Source organism: Microcaecilia unicolor, chromosome 12 (genome assembly GCF_901765095.1).
Source record: "Microcaecilia unicolor chromosome 12, aMicUni1.1, whole genome shotgun sequence".
In the NCBI taxonomy this organism is placed as follows: Eukaryota; Metazoa; Chordata; class Amphibia; order Gymnophiona; family Siphonopidae; genus Microcaecilia; species Microcaecilia unicolor.
In genome coordinates, this window is record NC_044042.1 from 24,105,790 (window position 1) to 24,130,395 (window position 24,606).

Genomic DNA, 24,606 nt, shown 5'->3' on the forward strand with positions numbered 1-24,606 from the left:
TAAATATTTTATGTTCACACATATATACGTGTGTTTTCTTTTCTCAAATTTTGTGTGTAGTGAAAAGGAGGTGTAAATGTGTGTGCATAGCTTTAGTGGGGAGAAAGTAATTTAAGTACATACTGTGGCCAGGAGTTTAGCAAGTCCTGCCTTGTGCGACACGCCCCCAAAGGCTGCTGACACGTCTCCGCCCCGCTCACTTTGCAAGGGAAGCCAATGGAAGGGGCACAGTTTTTATGCCCCAGTTTCCCTTGCACCGCCTGCACATCGCTTGCTAAAGCCCTGATTGAGGCACAAGTTAGGCAGCTTGTTACTATTATTTTGCACTCTGTTGCCCTGGAAGGGAATTGTCAGTTTATGATCTTCAGTTTCCTGCTGCTCCTGTGGCTTCCTGCTTAGTCAGACCAAGTCTGTATTTTGACTACATTGCTAAGAGTGTTTGTTTTCAACTCCCTGGCATTTCCCCCTCTTTTTGTAACCTCCCCACTCTGCCCCGTCATTCAATAGTATTCATTGGTCAGGGGCTACCATCTGCATACCACGTAGAACCTAGTGTATGTACCCTAAATCTAGCAATGACCGAGGCTCTTTGTCCCCAACCATGGCCTGGCAATTGAACCCAAGTTTTTCTTATGGCAGCCCACAGACTACTGCTGAGCCAGCAGGCTTTTCTGATTGCTCAAACATTTGTATGAGACCGTGGAAGCGGAAGTGACCTGCCCAAAGTCACAAGGTGCAGCAGTGGGATTTGAACCCTGGATTCCTTGGTTCTCAGCCCATTCATTGCATTAAGCACTTGGCTACGTCCTTGCTGAATATAACTGCTACGGACCCCTCTATGGTATATTAAAGAGACTGGGAGTAAGAGGGAAAGTTCCCCGACAGCCTTGCAGCATTAAATATTGACTGTGGGGGGAGAAAAGGTCGAGACTAGAGCTGTACTGAATAGCATATCTTACTATTCAGCGGAATATGAATGAAGAAAATGATTATTTGGCCGAATACAAATACCGAATATTGGGCATTAACATCTCTCTATATAAAAGGCAACCCCAACGTTCTGAAGCCTCCATGGAAGTTGAGGCGCCCGAGATATCCGGTGTGCCCTGGAGTGTCTGCACCGCCCTCGCGTCAAAACGTCATGACGTCGAGGGCGGAGCTATAACACTCGAGGGCCGAAACGCGAGGCCAACGCGAACCCCGAACAAGTAACACAAGTAGCTCCGAGGGACGGAGGGAGGGGGCCCCTTGCTAGCGCCTGCACTCAGAAACGGGCATTTATTCCTAGTCAAACATATAAATGGCGAGTGACCGACTCACTCGCAAATGTGCAGTAGAGACTTCCCTCTCTGTCCCGCCCCCGCGTCAATACGTGATGATGGGGGGGGGGGCGGGACAGAGAGGGAAACTGCGCCGCCGAGGTTGCTACCGCTCCCCCCCCCCCCAATCGGAGTCTCTGCCGCCACCCCTCCACCCGGCCCGGGCCCTCTCTTCCCTTCTGAACTTACACATCCATTCGCCGAACGCAGCAACGCACATCAGCTGAGCTGCAGTGAGCCCTTCCTTCTTTGCCTGTGGCCCCGCCCTCCTGTGACGTAACGTCAGCGAGGGCGGGACACACGGGCAGAGAAGGAAGGGCAGCTCAGCTGATGTGCGTTGCTGCATTCGGCGAATGGATGTGTAAGTTCAGAAGTGAAGAGAGGGCCCGGGCCAGGTGGAGGGGTGGCGGCGACTTCGAGGGGGGGGGGAGCAGTGGCGACTTTGCGGGGGGGAGGGGAGCGGTGGTGACCGCGGGGGGGAGGAAAACCTCAATACCAGCCCGTTTTTACAGGCTCAACGGCTAGTATCATAATAAAAGAAGCAACATGAAATCAGAGACCAAGTGTTTATTGCATTAAAATTTAGCACAATAGAACCCCAGATTATTCGTATTCAAATTTAAATCGCTATTCAGCTGAATACAAATAATGTATTAAGGGTATTATTTGGGGCTGAATCAAATATGAATACTTGGTACAGCCTTAGTTGAGACCGCGCTCTCCTGAATGCCCCAAAGAGTATCTGTTTCTGTTGCGCATGGTGCCATGTGATTACCCCCTACAAAAAGAAATACTGCTTCTTGCTGGGTGAAATGTATTAACCAGCCCTCAACTGGGCACTTGGTTACCATTACTTATGTGTAAGACACCTGGCATAGATGGTTAATTTTTTGCTGAATAGAGTACTTGGTTTCTGAACGTGTTGCAGTAAAGCCAGGGGCCCTCCTAAAAACTCTAACATTCAGGGCTGGTCCGACCACTAAGTGGACTAGACATACACCTTGGCATCACAGTTTGAGGGGGGGGGGGGGGGCAGGACGTCAGACTCACAGAAACAGAAGCCTGCACATGGAATGTTGCTAGTGGAACATTCCATGTAGAATCTCCAATAGTAGCAACATTCCATGTAGAATCTCCAATAGTATCTATTTTATTTTTGTTACATTTGTACCCCGCGCTTTCCCACTCATGGCAGGCTCAATGCGGCTTACATGGGGCAATGGAGGGTTAAGTGACTTGCCCAGAGTCACAAGGAGCTGCCTGTGCCTGAAGTGGGCATCAAACTCAGTTCACTAGGCCACTCCTCCACTGTTGCTACTATTTGAGATTCTACATGGAATGTTGCTGCTATTCCACTAGCAACATTCCATGTAGAGGTCGGCCCTTGTAGATCACCAATGTGGCCGCGCAGGCTTCTGCTTCTGTGAGTCTGACGTCCTGCACGTACGTGCAGGACGTCAGACTCACAGAAACAGAAGCCTGCGCAGCCTTCTACTTGGAATGTTGCTAGTGGAATAGCAACATTCCATGTAGAATCTCCAATAGTAGCAACATTCCATGTAGAACCTCCAATAGTATCTATTTTTGTTACATTTGTACCCCGCGCTTTCCCACTCATGGCAGGCTCAATGCGGCTTACATGGGGCAATGGAGGGTTAAGTGACTTGCCCAGAGTCACAAGGAGCTGCCTGTGCCTGAAGTGGGAATCAAACTCAGTTCCTCAGTTCCCCAGGACCAAAGTCCACCACCCTAACCACTAGGCCACTCCTCCACGCTATACTCTTCTTACAACTTTTTGTAATTCTTTATATTGTTACTATGTAAGCAGCATTGAGCCTGCCATGTGTGGGAAAGTGTGGGGTACAAATGTAATAAATTAAAATAAATAAATAAAAGCAGTGAAGCATGAGGTAGGTCCCAGGGCAGCACTTCCCAAACCTTTATCCAACATTACCCATTTTAACACTTAAAAATTTACATGACCCCGCCCTCATATGATGGTGTAAAAAATAAAGCTAAAGAGGATCCACGTACGTGGAGAACTCAGTAGATCCCACGGGGCAGCAAACAGAGATAAAAGAAGTGGGAAAAATAAACCAGGCTTATCCAAAGAACTGGGACCAAACAAATAATTAATAATAAAATCAACACAGTTTATTAATGTTTCCTTACAAATGACTCGACACAACGTTGTGTTTCAGCCTGGCGGCCTGCATCAGGAGTCTATAGATAAAAACATTGAACAATGTGTAAATAAAACAAAGATAAAGTAAAAATAAGAGTGATATCTATTTCCTTCCCTCATTCACTTCCTCTCTTCCCCCTCCCCCTCACTTTCCAAAGCGAAAAGCAGTAGCAATGTCCACAGTGGCAGCAGTGGGCACAGGGCCCTAGGTGCCAGACTCCAGCCTAACAGGAAGCCCCCTCCATGAGATAAGGGGGAAGAGCATGTGAACTGACTCGCAGGCCCCATACTTACTTCAACTATTGCAATATAGGTTACAGAGGGTATCTGATTCTGTGACCCCCATCTACTCGTGATGTGACCCCATGGGATCCCCACCCACAGTTTGGGACTCGCTGGCCAAGGGGCAGCCTGTGGACAACCAGAGGAATGCGGGGCTGTATGCAGAGACTCAGTTGCAGGACTTCCTTCGCAAAAGTGGATCTGTGTGTGAAATGCAGGATTGTGCAGTCTGTACAGCTGTCTGCTTCTTTTGTGTGGAATGCAAGCCTCTCCCAGCTCTGCCTGAGCCCCCAGGCTGCAGGGGACTAGGGGTGGCCTTTTAAGGCAATAGGCTGCTACAGATTGCAACAAGTTAGCAAAGAAGGAGTGGCTTAGAACAGACCCAGAACAGAAAACACAGATTAAAGAAAAAAAAAAAAAAAGGCTGGGTAGGGAAGGCCAGCTGGCCTTATAGAGCCTCAGCCAGCATTCCAGCAGTAAGGAAGTGACAGGGCTCCTGTAGTCGGTCTTTTATGGGCATGTTGCGTTCATTCCTTCCACCTGACCACAGACCATGGACCCATCAGATTTATAAAGGCTGAAGAAACAAAGAGAAATCGTGTCTGTACTCTGGGACCAATGAAAACTTAAAAACCAGTTCATCCTAGAAACATAGAAACATGACGGCAGAAAAAGGCCACATGACCCATCCAGTCTGCCCATCCTCTGTAACCCCTAATTCTTCCTGTTCCTAAGCGATCCCACATGCTTATCCCATGCCTTTTTAAATTCTGGAACAGTCCTCGACTCCACAACCTCCACCGGGAGACCATTCCACGCCTCCACCATCCTTTCTGTGAAATAGTACTTCCTTAGGTTACTCCTAAGCCTATTCCCTCTTAACTTTGTCCTATGCCCCCTCATTCCAGAGCTCTCCTTCATTTGAAAAAGGCTCTCTTCTTCTACATAAATGCCCTTGAGATATTTAAACGTTTGTATCATCTCTCCTCTCTCCCTCCTCTCTTCCAGCGTATATGTTGAGGTTCATAAGCCTGTCCCTATAATTTTTGTATTCAGGACCACTTACTAATTTCGTAGCCACCCTCTGGACCGACTTCATCCTGTTTATATCTTTCCGTAGGTGCGGTCTCCAGAACTGCATGCAGTACTCCAAATGAGGCCTCACCAGAGACTTATACAATGGCACTATCACCTCCTTTTTCCTGCTGGTCATGCCTCTCTTTATGCACCCAAGCATCCTTCTGGCTTTGTCCGTCGCTTTTTCTACCTGTTTGGAAGCTTTAAGGTCGTCAGACACAATCACCCCCAAGTCCCGCTCTTCCTTCGTACACTGAAGCACTTCACCCCCTATACTGTACCGTTGCCTTGGATTTTTGCGACCCAAATGCATGACCCTGCATTTTTGGGGGATTAAAACCTTAGTTGCCAAATATCGGTTCATTCCTCTAGCTTCGCTAGATCCTTCCTCATGTCATTCACACTCTCCAGGGTGTCCACCCTGTTGCAGAGTTTAGTATCATCTTCAAAGAGACAAACCTTACCAGACAGCCCTTCCCGCAATATCGCTCACAAAGACGTTAAAAAGAGCTGGCCCTAGGACCAATCCCTGCGGAACTCCACTGATGACCTCCTTTTCTTCAGAGCACGCTCCATTTACCACCACCCTCTGCCTCCTACCATTCAACCAATTTTTAACCCAATCCATTACTCTAGGTCCCATACTGAGGGCACTCAATTTATTTATCAGTCGCCTGTGCGGAGCCGTGTCAAAGGCTTTGCTGAAATCCAAGTATACCACATCAAGCGCCTCTCCCACATCCAACTGTTTGGTCACCCAGTCGAAGAAGATAGTCAGATTCGTCTGACACGACCTGCCACTAGTGAAGCCATGCTGCCTCGGGTCCCGCATTCCACGTAGTTCAAGAAATCTCACAATTTGAATAGAACATTTTGTTCTATTCAACAGCACCCACTGCTCCACACACAGCCAGAGATGCAAATGCAACCAGTCTGAGAGCCGCCAAGTTACCCATTTCCAGCTGGGACACTTTTTGGCCAGTTTTGGGTTTGTTAATTTAACAATCACTTGAATAACAGAAAACAGGCAGAAGAAAAAATTGTTTTTTAAGTAATGACGGAAATCTGTACATAGAACCCCCCCCCCCCCCCCCAAAAGAGAAGAATGAAATCAAGGGAGGAAGGAATGAAGGATCATGGAGGCATCCTAATTACAAAAGAAAAATCACAGCCCTAGAGCTATTTATAGCTTACACATTCTGGTACAGTGAACTTCTGTGACCTGGTCCATCGCTACAGATTGGGCAGGAAACATATTATCCAATAATGACTGTAACTGTTTAGGATCATAGAAAATGTATCTTGTAGTCCCAAACCTAACCAAAAATGTAACTAGAAATGGCAGAAAAAAAGGTACCCCCATTCTGAACAACCGAGTTCGCCACTTCGCCGTTCCTGTATTTCCTTGCAGTGGAGGAGTAGCCTAGGAACTGAGTTCAATTCCCACTGCAGCTCCCTGTGTCTCTGGGCAAGTCACTTAACCCTCCATTGCCCCTGGTACAAAATAAGTATATGTAAAATGCTTTGAATGTAGTTGCAAAAACCTCAGAAAGGCGGTATATCAAGTCCCATTTCCCTCTCCCTATTTGAGATGCTACATAGAATGTTGCTGTTGTTACTATTTGAGATTCTGGAATGTTGCTACTATTTGAAGATTCTACATGGAACGTTGCTACTATTGGAGGTTCTAGATGGAATGTTGCTACTATTGAGATTCTGTTGCTACTATTTGAGATTGTACATGGAATGTTGCTATTCCACTAGCAACATTCCATATAGAAGCCTGCCCCTACAGATCAGCAACGTGGCCGCGCAGGCTTCTGTTTCTGTGAGTCTGACGGACGTCAGACTCACAGAAACAGAAGCCTGTGCGGCCACATTGCTGATCTGCAAGGGCAGGCTTCTACATGGAATGTTGCTAGTGGAGGAGTAGCGTTAGTGCAGTGGACTTTGATCCTAGGGAACTGAGTTCAATTCCCACTGTAGCTCCTTGTGACTCTGGGCAAGTCACTTAACCCTCCATTGCCCCTGGTACAAAATAAGTACCTGAATATATGTAAACCGCTTTGAATGTAGTTGCAAAAACCTCAGAAAGGCAGTATATCAAGTCCCATTTCCCTTCCCCTTCCCCTAACATCTGGGAAACACCAACCTTTCTGACCAAGAAACAGTTCAGCTTTATTTCGATCCAGTTCAAAAGGAAAGGTTACTTGTAGACTAGCTCTAGCATTGCATAGTCCATAGTTGTCTCCAGTAGGTTGGACACACAAACTATCTGGTGATCCAGATGCCAAGTCCCTATTTATCACTTGTACCTCCTCACAGTCCTCTTCCTCACTGGCACTTAATAGTCTTTACTAATAGGTGGGAATCTTGAGGACCCTGGTGAGATATTTCTTAATCAAATCCATAGATGACATTGCCAATGTCTTAGGGAAATTCATAAATCTAAGATTAACATAACACAACTCTTCCGTTCCGTTCTCCGATTCCCTAATGTGGCTGTGCCAAATGAACTTGACCTTACCACAACATCACCCTGTATTTGTTCACACCGGAGCCTGCAAAGGCCTCTCCGATACTATGTAAGCCACATTGAGCCTACAAATAGGTGGGGGAAATGTGGGATACAAATGTAACAAATAAAATAATTGCTCATATTTACGATGTAACTACACACAATCCTGCATGATTTTACTCTGCATTTCCTACGTAGATTTTAAATTTCTCTCCAAACTTTCCAACTTCTGCACTCTGCTTCTAGCGTCTGTTTCCAGGTTGGATGCCTTAGCATTTAAATATAAGCCTATCTCTACTCGCTTTCATGTTCAGACGAGCAATTGCTTGCTAGATCGATTCCAAACAAGTTACCGGAACGGATGGTAAGACTTCCACCATACTGATCACTGGAAAAACGGTGGGAGCCTTTCCACAATCGATGGACCTCCTTCCTGCTCTGCAAGTGAGGCGCTCTGCGGCTTCTGACCTGTCGTTGCCGCTAGCTGCGAGTGGCTATAAGGGCCTCATTGTATGCCACCTCTGCAGGTGTCACAGTGTCATGCAGTAGAGTGAGCAGCCAACTGCGACAGCCACATCCTGCATCATCGGGGGAATACAGGAACAAATATTTTCAAGTCATGTTTGAAGGAAAACAGAGGCACATATCCCAAAAGAGCTCTTATAACCATTTATGTGATATCACCTTCAGGGCATATATTACCAGATCAACAGCCAACGCCTCCCCCTGCACAGCGTGTTAACATTTGAGAACATGAGTTCTAGCCTAGACAGAACTGAGGTCATCGGCAGCAGCTCCCAGCTCAAAGCATTCGACCTGTACCAGTGAACCTGTTGCCACGGGCTGGTGGACTCGACAAGATCGCTTCCTCATGGCCCAAAGGACATCCTACTCCCGCACCAGCAAAGAAGCCTCATACATCGCTAGTAGAATAAATAGTATAATGGGTTATCGCTCCATGGATGGGGGCTGGAAGAGGTACAGGTGGAGCTCCCTTCAGCTTTCCTCTTCTTTTCACCATCGCTGCCACCTCCCAAGGTAAACCAGTCAAGGAAATCTAAGGCATCTACTAGCTTGGAGTCCTACTCCAGTGGCCATCTTGGACTGCTCCCTCCAGTCCTGGTTTTAAACTTACAATGCAAAGCAGTTTGGGGATTTCTAGTTCCTGATTCCACCCATTGAAGTCAGTGCTGCTGGTCCCATAATGCAACAGAATCAGACCTTAGAAATCCAGGAATAAAATCTCCCTCTGGAACTGGATAACTTGGAAGCTCTGCAGTCCTGGCCCTGCAGCATCCACTACTACTACTACTTAACATTTCTAAAGCGCTGCTAGGGTTACGCAGCGCTGTACAATTTAACATAAAAGGACAGGCCCTGCTCAAAGAGCTTACAATCTAAAGGACAAGTGAGTAGACGATACGATGGGGGCAGTCAATTTGGGCAGTCCAGATATCCATGTACCAAGTCCCCACATAACTGTAAACCTAATATTAGATTTACTTACACACACACACACACATCTTAAAAGCAGAGGTGGGGGTAGGTTACCCAAGTATTCAGGTAGAAATAAAAAAAAAATCCTACTGGCAGAGGTGCTGGAGTCAGTATTGTGACAGAATTCAAGCTTTCTTGGGACAGATAGAGAGGATAATGGAAGGAACAGACTAGGAGGTGGCTGTCTTGTATTTTTCATTTCCTCTAGAGCAGAGGTAAGGGAGAAGTGATAAGGACAAATAACGGAAGCCCAACCTAGTGATACTATAGGTCACAGAGTAGCCTGGTTGGAACCAGCAGAATAGCAATGTCCTACAAGCCCTCAAGTTTCCACAGCTGGTTTAAATTCTTAAGTAGCGTAGACTGGGGTAGATTTATTTATTTATTACATTTGTACCCCGCGCTATCCCGCTCATCGCAGGCTCAATGCGGCTTACATAGTAACAAGAGAATACAATCTATAGTAGCAAAATCAACAAAGGAAGTATGTGATAGGACAAATGGGATAAGAGGTATGAGTGAAAGGACAGGATAGGTAAGCCCAACTGGCCAGTTGAATCTTCATCTCCTGTCATCTGCTTTGTTACTATGGAGTTTATTTTAGAAGCCCTTATTTGCAATTTCCAAATGGAAATATTGGCAGGTGTAAAAAAAAAAAAAAAGATTTTGGAAAGCTGCTAAAAACTTAAGTGCTGACTTCACCCCCGGAATGCCCCCAACATAGCCAGCTTTGAGTTAGGTGCCAACTACGAATTTCATTGGCACTTAGCCAGTTAAGTACCTCCTGAAAATTAGTGGCTAGCCCCAACCAAGTGATTTTAACCAGTCAGCGGTCGGCTAAGGCGCTTTCAATATCAGCTGGAAAGAGTGCATTCTCTCTCTCCAATGGTTCGCACGTGCTATCGGGAAACGGCGTGCTCTTTCAAAAAGTGCAAACTATTGTTAGCAAACATAAAAACATGAAATTTTGGTTCTTTCTGCTTATTTTAATTTGAAATGGCACAAAATGACATAGAATATGTTGACATTTCCTATATCGTTTATAATGAATGCGCATTCCTAATTCACGTGTATGGCGAAAAAAAGTTCCACACTAGCTTCTGTTCAACAGCACATAAAGGTTTAAAAAGTGCTCTTTTTGGCCACAGGTTTAAACAAGGAATTAAGGGATCCTTTTTACTAAGCTGCCAGAAAAAGGGCTCTGCACTCGCATCGGGGAGCCTTTTTCCCGCAGCCCTTACCGCCACCCATTGAGGTGGTGAGAAGGGCTCCGGCACTAACCGGGCATCACATGGTGATGCCTGATTACCGGCGGGTTACCACCATGCCATTTTCCGGGGGTTTTCTTTTTCCCCCAGAAATGGTGCGTGCTTGTGGCAGGACTACCGCCGGTGGCCACGTTGGGCTGGCAGTAGTCCTGAAAGAGCGAGCAGTAAACCCATATTGGGCTTACTACCTCCGTTCTGTAAAAGGGTCCCTAAGAGTTTTTTTCCTGTTACCATTCCATGTAGTTTATGTCCACAACCAAAACTTTAAATCGCAGCCTCACTACTTAATTGATGGCACTTATACCCAGAGGGGCAGCGACGCATAGAGGCTGCAAAATCGCCACTTCTGCCAGGCCTGTACTGTTCATTTTGTGAATGTGCATATTTGTGAAATAGCTGTTTCCACTGCATGTTCTAGTGTATTCCGCACTCCCTCCCCCCGCCACCCCCAGGTACCTTTGCTGGCGGGGGTCTCCAACCCCGCCAGCCGAAGTCCCCATCAGCGGTAGTCTGAGTCCGGCGCGTTGGCTGATCTGGATTCTGTTTCTGACGTGACTCCTGACCCCCGCCAGCAAAGGTACCTGACGGGGGGGGGGGGGGAGTTGAATGTGGCGGGGGAGGGTCGGCGGTGGGGGGGGGATGAAAGCAGGGGGGCCAGGGCTAAATCTGTGGGGGCTCATGCCCCCCGTGACCCCACCTAGCTACACCCCTGGATCTTTGTGTCCTATGTAAACTGGAACTTCGTATTTGCACGCCCTGAAGCAGACACAGGTTTGAGCTGAAATGCAAACTGGCTAATACAGTAATATTTAGTTGTGCATTTACTATATCTGTTTACTAGGCGTGGCTTAATTCTGGTTGCCGCTGGCTAAATTAAGTGTGGATAGTCCGTGCTAGCCCCTGTCTGGGTACTGGCACTGAACATTTCAGTCTGGGATGGCCACCCAGGTACCACAGATATTCAGCAGCGGTACCTAGATAGCACTCAGTTAACTTAGGACAGGGCTGCCTGGGGGGGGGGGGGGGGAATTCCCTGGGCCCTTGCCTCCAAGGGGTGGGGCCTGGTGCCGGGGTCTCTCTCTCTCTCTCTCTCTCTCTCTCTCCTGCTCCTGATGGGACCCGGGTGATCACGCCCTGACAGCAGCAGGAGAGAGAACTCCGGTCCCAGGCCCCACTTGCATTGCCTGCCCAACGGCTGCTGGGCCCTCAGGCCGCGCATGCTCGGTTTTGAAACCGAGCATGCGCGAGGTGAGAGAAAAACAGGGGCAGGCAAAGCGGCACAGGAAAGACCAGCACTGGAGGAAGATCTCGTCTGCTGGCGGGGCCTTGGGATCCCCGCCAGCCAAGGTACTTGCAGTGCTTGGGGGGGGGGGGGGGCAGCAGCGGTGATTTTGGGAGGGTGGGGGTGGCAGCCCTGACTTAAGGACAGCTCTTTATGCTGTTCTAAGTTAACCGAATTGTTATGAGTGTTTGTCTCTGAATACTGACGGTGCCCAGGTAACTCTTGGCTGTGCCCTGATTCCGCTCCTGGACCACCGCGGCCTTAACCAGCTAGTTCTGTAGTGCTCAAACAGGATATTCAGCAGCACTAGATGGTTACTTGCAGCTGAATAACCTGTTGGCATCTGGTCAGCACTGGTTAACCGAGTGGTGCTTCTCCCTAGTTCACTTATGTACTTATGTACTACTGCTCAATATTGACCCCTTAGAATTTTAGGCAATTTTGACTGTGCCTTAGACCATCAAGTAATTATGGATATGTTAAAATATATGTGAAAGTCTCTGTTGACTGGGTTACTCTTGTGGCTTCTGAAGGGTGTTTAATCTCCATACAATGTGCCCAGAATCCAGAACTTACCGTGACTTGCTGGACGTTTCTGTATAAGAACATGAAAAAACTAATTAATTAGCATACACCAGCGTACAGGTAGCACAGTGGTAACAGCTGTGCCTGGTTTACTATCTGTTCAGTGATTTCATGGCAGTGAACACTTCGAACATTGGTATTCTACTGTCATGTCATTGATTTTTGTATGTTCAAATAACAGCTCCTGTTACTTAAGGCAGGGAAGACCTTGGTAGGCATTAACTAAACACTTCTTTCACATTGCTTCGTTTTTTTTTCCTTTCTTCCATTCACCATTTCCTTCCTGTATCTTCATTCTGGCCTTCTAATGCTGCTACATTTCATCTTCCATTCTAACACTTTCCATTTCCTTCTTCCTCTCCCCCCCATTTGTTTTTTTTAATCCCCCCAGGATGCCAAACTGGGGCGGAGGGAAGAAGTGTGGCGTTTGCCAGAAGACGGTCTACTTTGCCGAGGAAGTGCAGTGTGAGGGGAACAGCTTCCATAAGTCCTGCTTCTTGTGCAGTGAGTACCCTACCCAGGCCTGGCCCTGGCACAGACTATTTCTACAGCCATAGCAACAGCTGGCTCTGGGCAGGCTGTCAAATTCCTGAATGGACTAGATTGTTAACAACTTGACATTTTGCTAATTGCACTCTTTAGAATGGAGCCTGGTATGGTTTCCCCACCCCCCTCTTGCCAGACTGACTTTTCAAAACAATGATGTTCTGTGTATTCTGTCATCTTGATCAATACCTTAAGATCTTGGGACACACCCAGCCAGTGAGGGTTTTCAGGATATCAGTGAAGGTTATTCTGAAAATCTGATTGGCTGGGTTATGTCCTAAGGATTGGGTTGAGGCCCCTTGCCTCAGACCAATGTAATTCTGATTATTCAGATTACTTCACCCTGGGTTTCCCCACAAACCTTTTTGGTGGGAAGGAAAATTTGAAACCGGTGGTCATAAGCTGAAGCTCAAAGGGGGTAAACTCAGCATCAGCATCAGAAAATCTCTCTTCACAAAAGGGGTGGATGTGTGGGAGTGGCAAGAAGACCTGGGACTAGCAGAGTATATAAGATAAGATGTGAAGGGAAAGCTGGAGATAACTGGGCTTAATGGAATTGCTGTAGGACATTGAGGTCGCTAGTTATATTCTGTTTCTTGGCTTCTAGGTTGCAGGGGTCGCTGAGAGACAAAGCCGGGCCTGGGGCAAACAGTGCACTTCCTCTCCCACCACGCTTACAGCTAGTTCACAAGTAGTCTCTGGGCTAAGGCGCCATAATCTTCTGTTCAAAAAATACCAGGACTAGGGGGCATGCGATGAAGGTTCAAAGTAGTAAATTTAAAACGAAACGGAGAAAATCTTTCTTCACTCAACGTGTCCTTCTATGTTAAATTGTACAGCGCTGCGTAACCCTAGTAGCGCTTTAGAAATGTCAAGTAGTAGTAGTGTAATTAAACTCTGGAATTTGTTGCCAGAGAATGTGGTAAAGGCGGTTCGCTTAGCGGGGTTTAAAAAAGGTCTGGACAGCAGACCATTATTAAATTGACTTGGGGAAAATCCACTGCTTATTTCTGGGATAAGCAGCATAAAATGTTTTGTACTTTTTCGGGATCTTGCCAGGTATTTGTGGCCTGGATTGGCCACTGTTGGAAACAGGATTCTGGGCTTGATGGACCTTCAGTCTGTCCCAGTATGGCAATACTTATGTACAACTGTACAGGATTTCACCCTGTTTTAGTCTCCCCTTCCTAATTTAGCTTTGCCATTGCAGCAAGCAGGTGCCACAAATAGCAGACTAGAGAACCCATGTGGTCTTTCTTTTGCTAAATGTTTTTCCCCTCCAGAATCTGGCTTACAGACTGTATGTATGGCCACTAGGTGTCACTGTTGCACAATGACCGAGATGGACTCTCTCCCTAGTGTTTCCAGCAGCTTAGCCCAGGAACTGAACTCAGAACCTCTAAATGGCAATGCATAGTTCTTGTCACTGGGCCAGCCCAAAAGCTATTGTTTAGGATTTGTATACATACAGCAAGAATAAGTTAAACATAGGCAACAGACAATTACAGCAGTCAAATATGGACTAGCGTGCTACTTAAATTGTCAGTGCAATATGCAATAAAAAAATTTTGAATAGGCATCATAAGGCGTAAGCAAAGATGGAACACATTGTTATAACTAAAGAAGTTATTTTTGTAGTAATTGGGAGCTGTGACACAGCTGTGACACTTCAGCATCTTTCTGAGCTAAATCACAGATGCCCGTTCCACTGAGGCAGGGGTCAGAGGGCAGCTGTATGCTATGTACCCATGAGAAAAGCCCCAATGTGCAACAAGAAGAGCTTTTGAGTACTTTACACCTGAGCCAGGACTCTTGCACAGCTATTTTATTGGTTAGGTCAAGATTCATCAAACAAACACTTCAGAATTTTCAGCGTAGCCACAAATTACTGGACTCTTCCATGCATAGGTTTTATGTAAAACACAAGACCTGTAACCAAGATCAGAAAGGCAGTCATTTCTCTATCCTCTTTCCAGTCTTAGACATGTGCTAACACCGCTTTGCCAGAATCATTTGATTTGGGAGATTTTTTTTTTTTCCCCTGCCCTGCTTTTGACCACAAAAATTCCAACCATGTCATGTGGGAGTTTCTTGAATGTACAGATCAGGAAAGGAAAGAGGCAAGAAGTACGTCAGGAGCTCAGAATTCAGCAATGGCAGCAACCCCTTATTTGGGCTGTATTTCAGAGACATCCAGAGGGACGTTAGAGGTGGCCTGAACTTAGGTGGCTAAATTTCTCCCTTTGCAGAGGGCAACAAAGATGTATTTTAAGAAAGGGAAAATGGTGGCTGTTTGACCTAGCTCTCATGCAAAAACACCCAGATTGAAATAGCCGTTAGGGAAAAACTAACTTGTTTTCCCAGTAATTTTACATGGTTTTTTTAGGGTGCTGACCGCTGGATAGACCCAGCGGCGGTCAATCGGAACCCTTGGTGACAACTCGGAGACGCCACCAGGGAAAGACCATATGCACATCAAGCCCTTTAATTCCAAAAATAGTTGCGAAAAGGAGTTGAATTAGCACAAGTTTAAAACTCGAGAGTAGTCCTCAAAGTTTCTCAACACTGCCTTTTATCCATTTGTGCATCTTTAATACATGTTCATATGTCAATCATCTTTAAAAGGAAAACATCATCTTTTGGCACACGTATTTCAAGGTTTGGAATAAGCAGGACTAGAAACCTTCAAAGCTGTCATGGGTCAAACTCATCATAGCTTCGAAGAACATAAGATTTGCTGTGCTGGGTCAGATCAAAGGTCCATCAAGCCAAATATCCTGTTTCCAACAATGGATAATCTGGGTCACAAGTACCTGGCAGAATCCCAAAAGGTACATAGACTCCATGCCAAGGATAAGCAGTGGATATCCTCACTTCCACCTTAGACTCTTCCTCCAGGAATTTGTGCAAACCTGTTTAAAACCCAGCTGCAGTAATAGAGAGAAAGAGAGGGGTGGAAGGGACCTCAAGAAGTCATCACATTCATTAACCTGCTTTTGAGACATGGCAGTCGGGACACTGTACATGAGGACACAACTCTGTACAATACATGTATCGTGGGACGTGTAAGCCTATATATGAGAGGGCTCCCCAAACCTGTCCTTGGGACCACAACACCAGCTGAGTTTTTTTCAGGATATTTAAATTGTGCATGCATGAGAAATTTGCATATCCTAAAGGCTCAATATAAACAAATTTCTCGTACATATTCACAGTGGATATCTTGAGAAACTGAATGGCAGTGGAGTCCCTACGACAGTCTAGGAAGACCTGCTATGAGTTTCTCCCATGAAACATACATAACGCATAAGAAACAATATCCTCATGTCACATCGTGATCCTTTTTTCTCTAATTTCATAGTGATGTTGCTTTTGTCTTCTTTCCTTCTCCCAGTGGTCTGTAAAAAGAACTTGGACAGCACAACGGTGGCCGTACATGGAGAAGAAATCTATTGTAAATCCTGCTACGGGAAGAAATATGGGCCAAAAGGTTACGGTTACGGGCAGGGAGCAGGGACGCTGAGTATGGACAAAGGAGAGAGCCTGGGCATTAGACCAGAAGAGTAAGTGGTTTCATGCAGCACGTTCAAGAGCAGGTGCATAGCCAGACTTCGGCGGGAGGGGGGTCCAGAGCCCGAGGTGATGGGGCACATTTTAGCCCCCCAACCAATTATCTTTTATTGTCCCAAGGGTGTCACCTGAGATTTTGCTAATCTCTGAACAATCATGCTTACCTGAATATCACCCATCGAAGAACAATCCTATTAAAACACATAGATGGAATCACATTTCTAACTGTTGAATTCTGTCTGTATGAACTTACATAACGAGGGCAGTTTCCTGGGTTAATGGGCTACATTAAAATTGCCCACCATCCTCATGCATAGAAATATGCAGATACTCTGCCCCCCTATCTCCCAATCGCGGTGACTGCCTGACACCAGCAGTAAGACTGGATGCTCAATGCCAGGCTGTATCTGGCAACCAGTGTAGAATATCTGGTTTTGCTTTGACCCTGGCAACTTAACCGGTTAAGCTGATATTCAGCACTAACGGCTAAGTGCTTAGCTGTTAAAGATAAGCCTGCTATTATGTGGTCTATTTTATCCATAAAACGTAGCCGGTTTGGCATTAAATATCTGCGCCTAACTGGCTATGTCGCACAATATAGCCAGTTAGCAGCTAGTTGCTAACCGCAGATATTCAGCAGAGCTAACTGGTTATCTCCTACTGAATATCCATGGTTAGGCACTAAAACCCTATTTAACCTGCAGGAGCCATTCCTGACTGGTTAAATAGTTTTGAATATCAGCCAAATAGTTCTTTGAGTTTAAGTGGTTTCAGGATCTGTGGTTCTGTTTTGACCGCAGTTAATGTTTTGGTGCCCCCTAGAAGTTGCTGCCTTAGGCAACCACGTAGTTTGCCTAATGGTTAAGCTGGAACAAAAAGGCACTCATAGAGTGCAGGTTCCTAATAAAGACCCAATATGCTAAGCATTTTTCTCACAGAGAAGCAGTGGTAAAGTGTTTAATACCTGTGGCCCAGACAGAAGAGCAGAAGACACAGCCAGACCAAGAGAGACCAGAAATAACAAAACAAGGCCAGGTCTTCATTCAGCCTCCTGCTAACAGTCTGAATACTGTCATCGATCGGGAGTAGTGGGATTTGTTAATATATTTCTTCCAGTTAAGTAAATTGGCAATAGCTGGGTTATTCTTCTTGCTTTTATTTTGTTTTGGTTTCATACAATGGCAACAGCTTGGAAAGGCAGGACAAGAACTGCTCCTTCGCTGCATCCTGTACCAGCCACCTGGGCGGTGCCGTTTCCCCAATTCCTGTATAGCAAACATTTTAGTTCAGAGAGAGCCCATGCTTGTTGACAACTGATTTTAATTTGAGAAAGTGTGTGTGGGGGGAGGGGGGCACATGTTGAGCTGCACAGTCACAGGAGATAACCCATCCTTCCTCTGACCCTAACATATTCCCTACATTTTGTAGTATCTCCCCATACACATAGACACATACACACACGCGTACATATATGTATATACTAGGCGAGTCATTGCGTCATTTCAAGACTATCCCAAAAAAAATAACGTACAGTAGAGTCTCACCTGTCCAACCTTCACTTGTCTGATGCTCTGGATTACCTAACGTACCTTGATGACATCATAGCATTGTCATTGAGATGCGCGTAGGTTTCTCTTTCTACTGCTAGGTAAGATTCTTGGGCACATTAAATTTTAAATTTTTTACTGCCTCCTCTTTTCAAACATGCATTCAATATACTTCTCTCTTATCCCTGATTATCCAACAACCTGCCAGTGTTGTTTATGTCGGATAATTAGGACTGTACTTTGCTGGTTTTTGACCACGGCATTCAGAGATTGCAAGTTTTGGCTCTCTTTTAGAATAGGTGGCTACAGTGAATATTGATTTCCAGAGCTGCATATATTGTGACTGTCCTCTCTAGTGCAGCTTCGTAAACTTGTTCAGTTACTAAAAATCTACCAAGCACTCAAGCCCAGAGGAGGTGCAAAAGGCTGTCGGGTGTAAGGTCTACCACGTGGGTGCTGGCTCCGTGCACCATCTACCGAGGGAGGCTGCTGTGTTTTTAGATTTGATTTCTTGCCTTTTCCAAGTCCAAGCTCAAGGCGAGTTACAATTTGGTGTACAGTTGGCTTTCCCCTAGCTCTTGTTAATGCACTCCTTCTAACTGCAACTCTACAGAACTCCAAGCCATCAGCCTACCAACAACCCCAATGCCTCCAGGATGGCCCAGAAAGTGGGAGGAGCAGACTGCTGCCCTCGTTGTGGGAAATCGGTGTACGCCGCAGAGAAGGTGATCGGAGCAGGACAGGTAAGGCTGGTCATTCTGCTGTCTGGGCTCATCAGGTTCCAGCACATATGGCCAGAGTTGATGAGCCCTTTGAAATTCAGCTTCTTGTCACTGGAAACTCCAGTGATTCCACAGAACGTTCACTGAGGTGTCAGCCTGCAGTGTGTTTCTTCTTGTGCTCTCCTGTTATGGTCTGTCTGTCTCTTTCCTGCTTTCCCCTTCCATCTGCCCATCTTTGTCCCTTTCAGTTCTGATCTGACCTCTCCATTATTGTTTCTCTTTCATATTCTTAAAGAGCTTGGCCTCCTAAATTTTGCTTTCCAAATCAAAATATGAAACTGGAACCTCCCAATGCATTTGAAACTGCATGAAAGTTAAATCTTGACTGTATTTTTCTTCTAATGCAAGGAAACGGTTATGACAGAGTTGCTAGATTAGTAAGGCTCGTGGTATGTTTTTTTTTTTTTTTTTTTTATTCAAATGTGAGTTCCTGCAATGGCTACTTTAACTATTTCTTTTGATAGACTCTCACTGGGTGCATAAGATACTGTTGGAGGAAGGCACTGCAGAGCTGTGACTTCATACCAGCCCCTTCTTGATAAACTTGGAAATAAATGTCCTAATTTGTGTGTATAATGAAGCTTAAGTTCACCATGTGCTGCTGTAATCTCCATTTCCCACTGCTTTTGCCATTCCCAAAAGGTCAGGAAGGCAGTAAAACCAGCAGAGAAATGTCACAACTGACTGCAGCCAATTGGAACACAAATTTTGTGGAAAGGTCAAAAGCAGTGGTTGGAGGGGGGGGCCTGAGGAACTGACTGCAATTAAGCAGTAGGAGGCATTTGTCCCTACCAACAAATTGGTGTCCAAACATCCAGTCTATCCAGCAACATGAAAAATGAACTGTGATATTCTCTATGAATCTTTTATTTCAGAATTTAATAAAGCTCACAGACCTCTTTCTTCTGCCCCCTCCCACCCCCCCTCCTGGAAGGGTAGCTTACAGAGGGCTTCCTGCAGTTGATGAAAAGACCAATAACACCATTAATGAACTCTGCTACTAATGATCAGCTCTCGCGAGCTGGTGCAAGCCGGTTCTAGCACACCACTACTTATACATATTTTACTAAAGGCTTCATGTTCAACAGAGCTTTTTGTAAAATACCAGGGAAATGTGGACATCTTGACCTGTCCTATTTCTCATATTGAACCCCTCTGCAAAATGGGGCTTCGCATCTACCAAAGCTTTCTACATGCGGCTCAAAACACTCCATTCCAATAGATTTCTACCTGGTCTTCCATTTATTGTGCATATTCATTGTATTGTGGTTTTTTTTTTTTTGTATTGCATTCACTGGACTTTGATGTGTACTGTTACCATACCTGCTTACCATCTGGTTCCATGTCATTTGGATGGGCCCAGTCAGTTCTGACTTGGCCCCTTGTACGCCTCTGCGTTCATGAATCTGTAGTCAGGCATTTAATGGAGATTAAAAAAAGAAACAAAAACCAGGTAGTTCCCAAGCCCTTAGATTAGGGGTTCTCAACCCAGTCCTCAGGACCCACCTAGCCCGTCAAGTTTCCAGGATCCCCACGATCAATGTGGCATGTGATACATTTGCATGTGTGCTATCTCCTTTGTATATAGATATATCTTCTGCATACTCATTGTGGATATCCTGAAAACCTGACTAACTAGGTGTGTCCCAAGGACTGGGGTTTTAGGATATCCTTCAAAAATAATAGAGCTTCTCCCACTTCCCTCATAAATTCCAATTCACATCCACAGTGGTTACACAATATATTCCTGTATGCCAGTTGTGTCGTATTCCTTCTAGGATGATATATGAAATGCGCTATCGCACATCATCTGAAAAGAAGACTCCCAAACGGCTTTGGGTTTCCTTTCCAGATTCGTGATGGTTTAAGATTCATCAAAGACGGCAAATCTTTGCGCAGGGCAATGCCTCCGTACGTTAAGCGGACTTGATTCCTTTTGACTTTCACAGTTCAGCGAGTCTGTGAAAGTCAAAAGGAATTCAGTCCGCTGACTTACAGAGGTGTTTTCCCGTGCAAAGCTTTCCCGTCTTTGATGATTTTTAGGATATCCACCATGAATATGCAGAACACAGATCCGAATACCATGGAGTAGCACCTGCATATTCATGGTGGGTATCCTGCAAACCTGACTGGCTACGTGTGTCGTGAGAACTATGTTGAAAACCCTACCTTAGATACAATGGGGATAAAACCAAGACTGGCTATTCACGTGGAACCAGTTGCCCTTGATTGATAGATGAACACCCTGAAACTTTATTTCTTCAGTTCCCGGCTCACTGCCTGCTTTTGTTTCCTTTCCTCACTTTCTTACCAGTCATGGCACAAATCTTGTTTCCGATGTGCCAAGTGTGGAAAAAGCTTGGAGTCCACCACTCTGGCAGATAAAGACGGTGAAATCTACTGTAAAGGTTGGTATGAAAACACATGGTACAATGAAAGAGTGTTGCTATATCAGGCTGACTATGGCATATGAGGTTGACCAAGCTGCAGCCCTGTGGTTAAATTAAAAAACAGCAGGTCCTGAAGACTGTGCCAGACCCATCTCAACCATTCCCCACATGGCCTTCAAGCAAGTTTTCTTAACTTGCACGTGTTTACATTTTAGACAAAGCTCTTTGAAGAGGCACCCTGGCGCCATTTTGATTTTTCCTACAGCAGCAGTGTACCGAGGGCGGGGTGGTGGGGGTGGTCCGCTCCGGGTGAACTCTGCAGGAGGGGTGCAGAGAACAGCTGCGCGGCTGTCAGCTCTGCCGGCTCTCTTCTCCCTCTGCTGTTACTTCCTGTTCCGGGGCAGAGAGAGCAGGGAACTGGCGGAGCCGACAGCCGTGCGGCTGCTCCCAGGACCCCAGCTTCCATCCTTCACTTACAAAAAGATCCATTATTTACAGCCAAGCCACAAGATACCACCGTATCTGTTCAGACCCAGGGGATAGAGACAGACACCTTGAAAGCCTGGCTGCATCCTTCAAACAGAAAGGCTACAACCCCAAAATGATCTCCAAGAATATTGCCTCCTCCATGCTCAGTTTCACTAAAAGCGTGCCGGACGTGAGGGGAAGACAGAGCAGGGCAGGCAACGCGGTGGCATCGGAGACCGGCACTGGACAACACTTCAGCTGTTGGGGGTTGGGGACCCCTGCCAGCAAAACCAGGGACCCACAGGAAATTTGGGGGAGCCAGGCCCCCGCGGCCCCACATAGCTAAAGCCACTGTCAGTCACAATGGTAGATAATTAGATTTCTTTATCAGAGACCTAGAAAACAGAAAGAAAACTAGATGGAAGCATTTATCTCTGCCTGCAACCCTGAAACACCACTATTATTAACACTTTCATTTTCTACCTCTTTCCAGCGTGCTACGCCAAGAACTTTGGACCCAAAGGCTTTGGCTTTGGTCAGGGAGCTGGTGCCCTTGCCCACACTGAATAAGGAGGGAGAAAAACCGAAGCCCCGACCTCCGGTCAGCTGGCAGCCTTCCAAAGCCAGGACTGTCAACGGCTCCTTTCTAAGTTTTCTAACACGTTTAGTAATATACTAGATGGAAATACATTTTTGTATATGTTGCTCCTTCATCACCATGTCAACCTGCTAAAAAGACGCACCAGCATTCATCCACCTTCTAGAACAGTCTGTGTGTAAGATTCCTTAAACCTGCATCAGTATTTGAAGGGGAAGGGAAGCATTTTAGTTCCTTTTTTTTTTTTACTAAGAAAACAAACTCGGCTACATCTGTGCTCGGGCATCATCCCATGACCTTCAGTGCACTGGGGCAGTTTAAAGTGTGAAAGCTGCCATCAGTCTAGGCCCTTAGTCCATGCTGCAATTTCAGCTGGGACAGTGGAAGAAGGCAGAACAGAAAGCAGGCCGCACTGTGTCTTCTTTAAAAGGCTTTGGTTCGTTTCCTGGGTGCTAAAAACGTGCTCCGGGCTGGCCTAGTGCCTTACAATGCAGTCAAGTTCTGTACCGTTTACCAACCTCACAGGCAGGAGTGCACTTCTAAGTACATGTATGATCCTGCATCACTTTTTGATTTAATCTCCGTATAAGAAAAGCTGGAGCAAACTGTACAGCTGTTGCTTACAAGTAGCGAAAAAACCCCTCACCCATCTTCTGTCTCTGAAAGCCAGGACTGGGGGGGGGAGGGATGAAAATGTACTGGAGGCATAAATGCCAGCTTTGTGGGCAGGGGTGTAGCCAGTTTTCGGCAGGCGGGGGGGCCAGAGCCCAAGGTAAGGGGGCACATTTTAGCCCCCTCCCTCCCGGTGCTGTGGACTCCCGCCACCTTTGACCCCTGGCACCCCTCCCCTTTTGACCCCCCCCTTCCCCCGAGTCCCCCGCCACTGTTAGGTACCTGTGCTGGCGGGGGTCCCTAACCCCCGCCAGCCGAAGTCCTCTTCAGCCGGTCTCCGGGCCGGCGTGTTGCTGCAGCTGATGTGGAAGCCTAGGATTCCACATCAGCTGCAACAACGCGCCGGCCCGGAGACCGGCTGAAGAGAACTTCGGCTGGCGGGGGTTGGGGACCCCCGCCAGCACAGGCACCCGATGGCAGGGGAGGGTTAGCGGCGGCGGGAAGGGGGGGGGGGTCGAAAGGGTCGGTGGGGGCCAGGGCCCCGTGGCCCCACGTAGCTACGCCCCTGTTTGTGAGTGCTTAAGCATCCCCATTATTGAGCAGAAATCCTGCACTCTGTCCAGTAAGGGGCAATTTTATTTTGAGTCTAGCAGCCGTACCCCTAATCATTTTGAAAAGTTGGTTCCTATGACCAGAGGCACCTGCCCCTTTTATATAGATAAAGCTCTCCAGTGAGCTCCTTAAAACGGTGCTTCTGAGCCATTTCCTACACAGTGGTTCCCTAAGGCACTCCAGCTAGTCAGGTTTTCAGGATATCCACAATGAATATTCATGAGAGAGGTTTGCATGCAGTAGAGAAAGTGTATGCAAATATCACATGAATATTCATTGTGGACATCCTGACTGGCTGGAGTGCCTCCAGGACCAAGTTTGGGAAGCATTGGCCTAGAGGCAGGTTCCCCACCATTACCACAGTGAATTTGATGTCTCCACGAGATGATTGAGAAGCCCTGCACTAAGGGCCCAGATTCACCACTGTTTTTCTCCCTTTCTTTAGCAATAGGGGACAAAAAAAAGCTTACATGAATGCTAAGGTATGGCTAATGCAATTTAGCAAATGCTTGTCATGGACTTCAAGTTGATAGACATGGGCGTCATCTGCTGTGCATTTTTGGGACTCTGATGCAGACTGTACAGTGATACCAGCAGTGTACCTCACCTTTTCTGTGTGCTTTGGAAGACTGTCTTACTCACATCAAGCCTTAGATGTGGCCTGACTGTGCACTACACATTCCTGCTTGATCATTTCACCCAGCTTTTATCCTGAATAAAAATGATTATGTAAGAAAGAGACTAGCAGGCTGCCTTGTTTTATGTCTCCTTTGTCATCTCTGTATAGCAGGGTCCTATGTTACGAGTTCCTAGTGGTTAGTGCAGAGGACTTTGATCCTGGGGAACTGGGTTCCATTGCAGCTCCTTGTGACTCTGTATGTAATATGTAAACCGCTTTGAATCAGGGGCGTAGCCAGACACCCAATTTTGGGTGGGCCTGGACCGAAGATGGGTGGGAAGAACTCCGCCCTGTCCCATAGGTAATTTGGTCTCTCCCTGTCTCGCCTGCATGCCATATGGTCTGTCAGCCATTCCCCCTCCCCCGCATACCTTTTAAATAGCAGATTTTCACCGCAGCAAGCAGCAGCTAATACACACTGCTCATGTTGGCCCCACAGCCTTCCCTCTGATGCAACTTCCTGTTTCCGTATAGGCGGGAATACATCAGAGGGAAGGCTGTGGGGCCAGTGCGAGCAGTATGTATCAGTTGCTGCTCGCAGCAGGCGAAGATCATGTATTTACAAGGTATGTAGGAGGGACAGTTGTTGGGAGTTCTCGGCTGGTGGGGCTTGGGGATCCCTGCCAGCCACATCATAAGTGTGCTGCTACTGGGTGGGCCGGAGCCCAAAGTGGGTGGGCCTGGGCCCACTCTTGGCTATGCCACTGCTTTGAATGTAGTTGTAAAATCCACAGAAAGGCGGTATATCAAGTCCCATTCTCTTTCCCCTTCCAGATATAATTATACGCC

General features: G+C 46.6%; 1 protein-coding gene and 1 long non-coding RNA gene across 2 annotated transcripts in view; one reads left to right on the top strand and one right to left on the bottom strand.

Annotated features, from left to right (window-relative positions):
* Positions 1-22,639, top strand: part of CSRP1 (cysteine and glycine rich protein 1) — a 34,291-nt gene extending 11,652 nt beyond the window's left edge. Inside the window, exons 2-6 of the mRNA XM_030220982.1 lie at positions 12,405-12,517; positions 15,954-16,122; positions 18,290-18,419; positions 20,773-20,866; positions 21,810-22,639. Of these exons, the coding sequence (XP_030076842.1) occupies positions 12,406-12,517; positions 15,954-16,122; positions 18,290-18,419; positions 20,773-20,866; positions 21,810-21,886 (582 nt within the window). The 5' untranslated portion in view covers position 12,405 and the 3' untranslated portion in view covers positions 21,887-22,639. The remainder of the gene's footprint in view (positions 1-12,404; positions 12,518-15,953; positions 16,123-18,289; positions 18,420-20,772; positions 20,867-21,809) is intronic.
* On the bottom strand, positions 8,889-18,274 carry LOC115481661. The gene is made up of 3 exons (XR_003943987.1): positions 17,579-18,274; positions 12,253-12,256; positions 8,889-8,904 (listed from the first exon to the last, which is right to left on the bottom strand). It is a non-coding gene; the product is annotated as an uncharacterized LOC115481661 (long non-coding RNA).
* Positions 22,640-24,606: the final 1,967 nt, after the last annotated feature.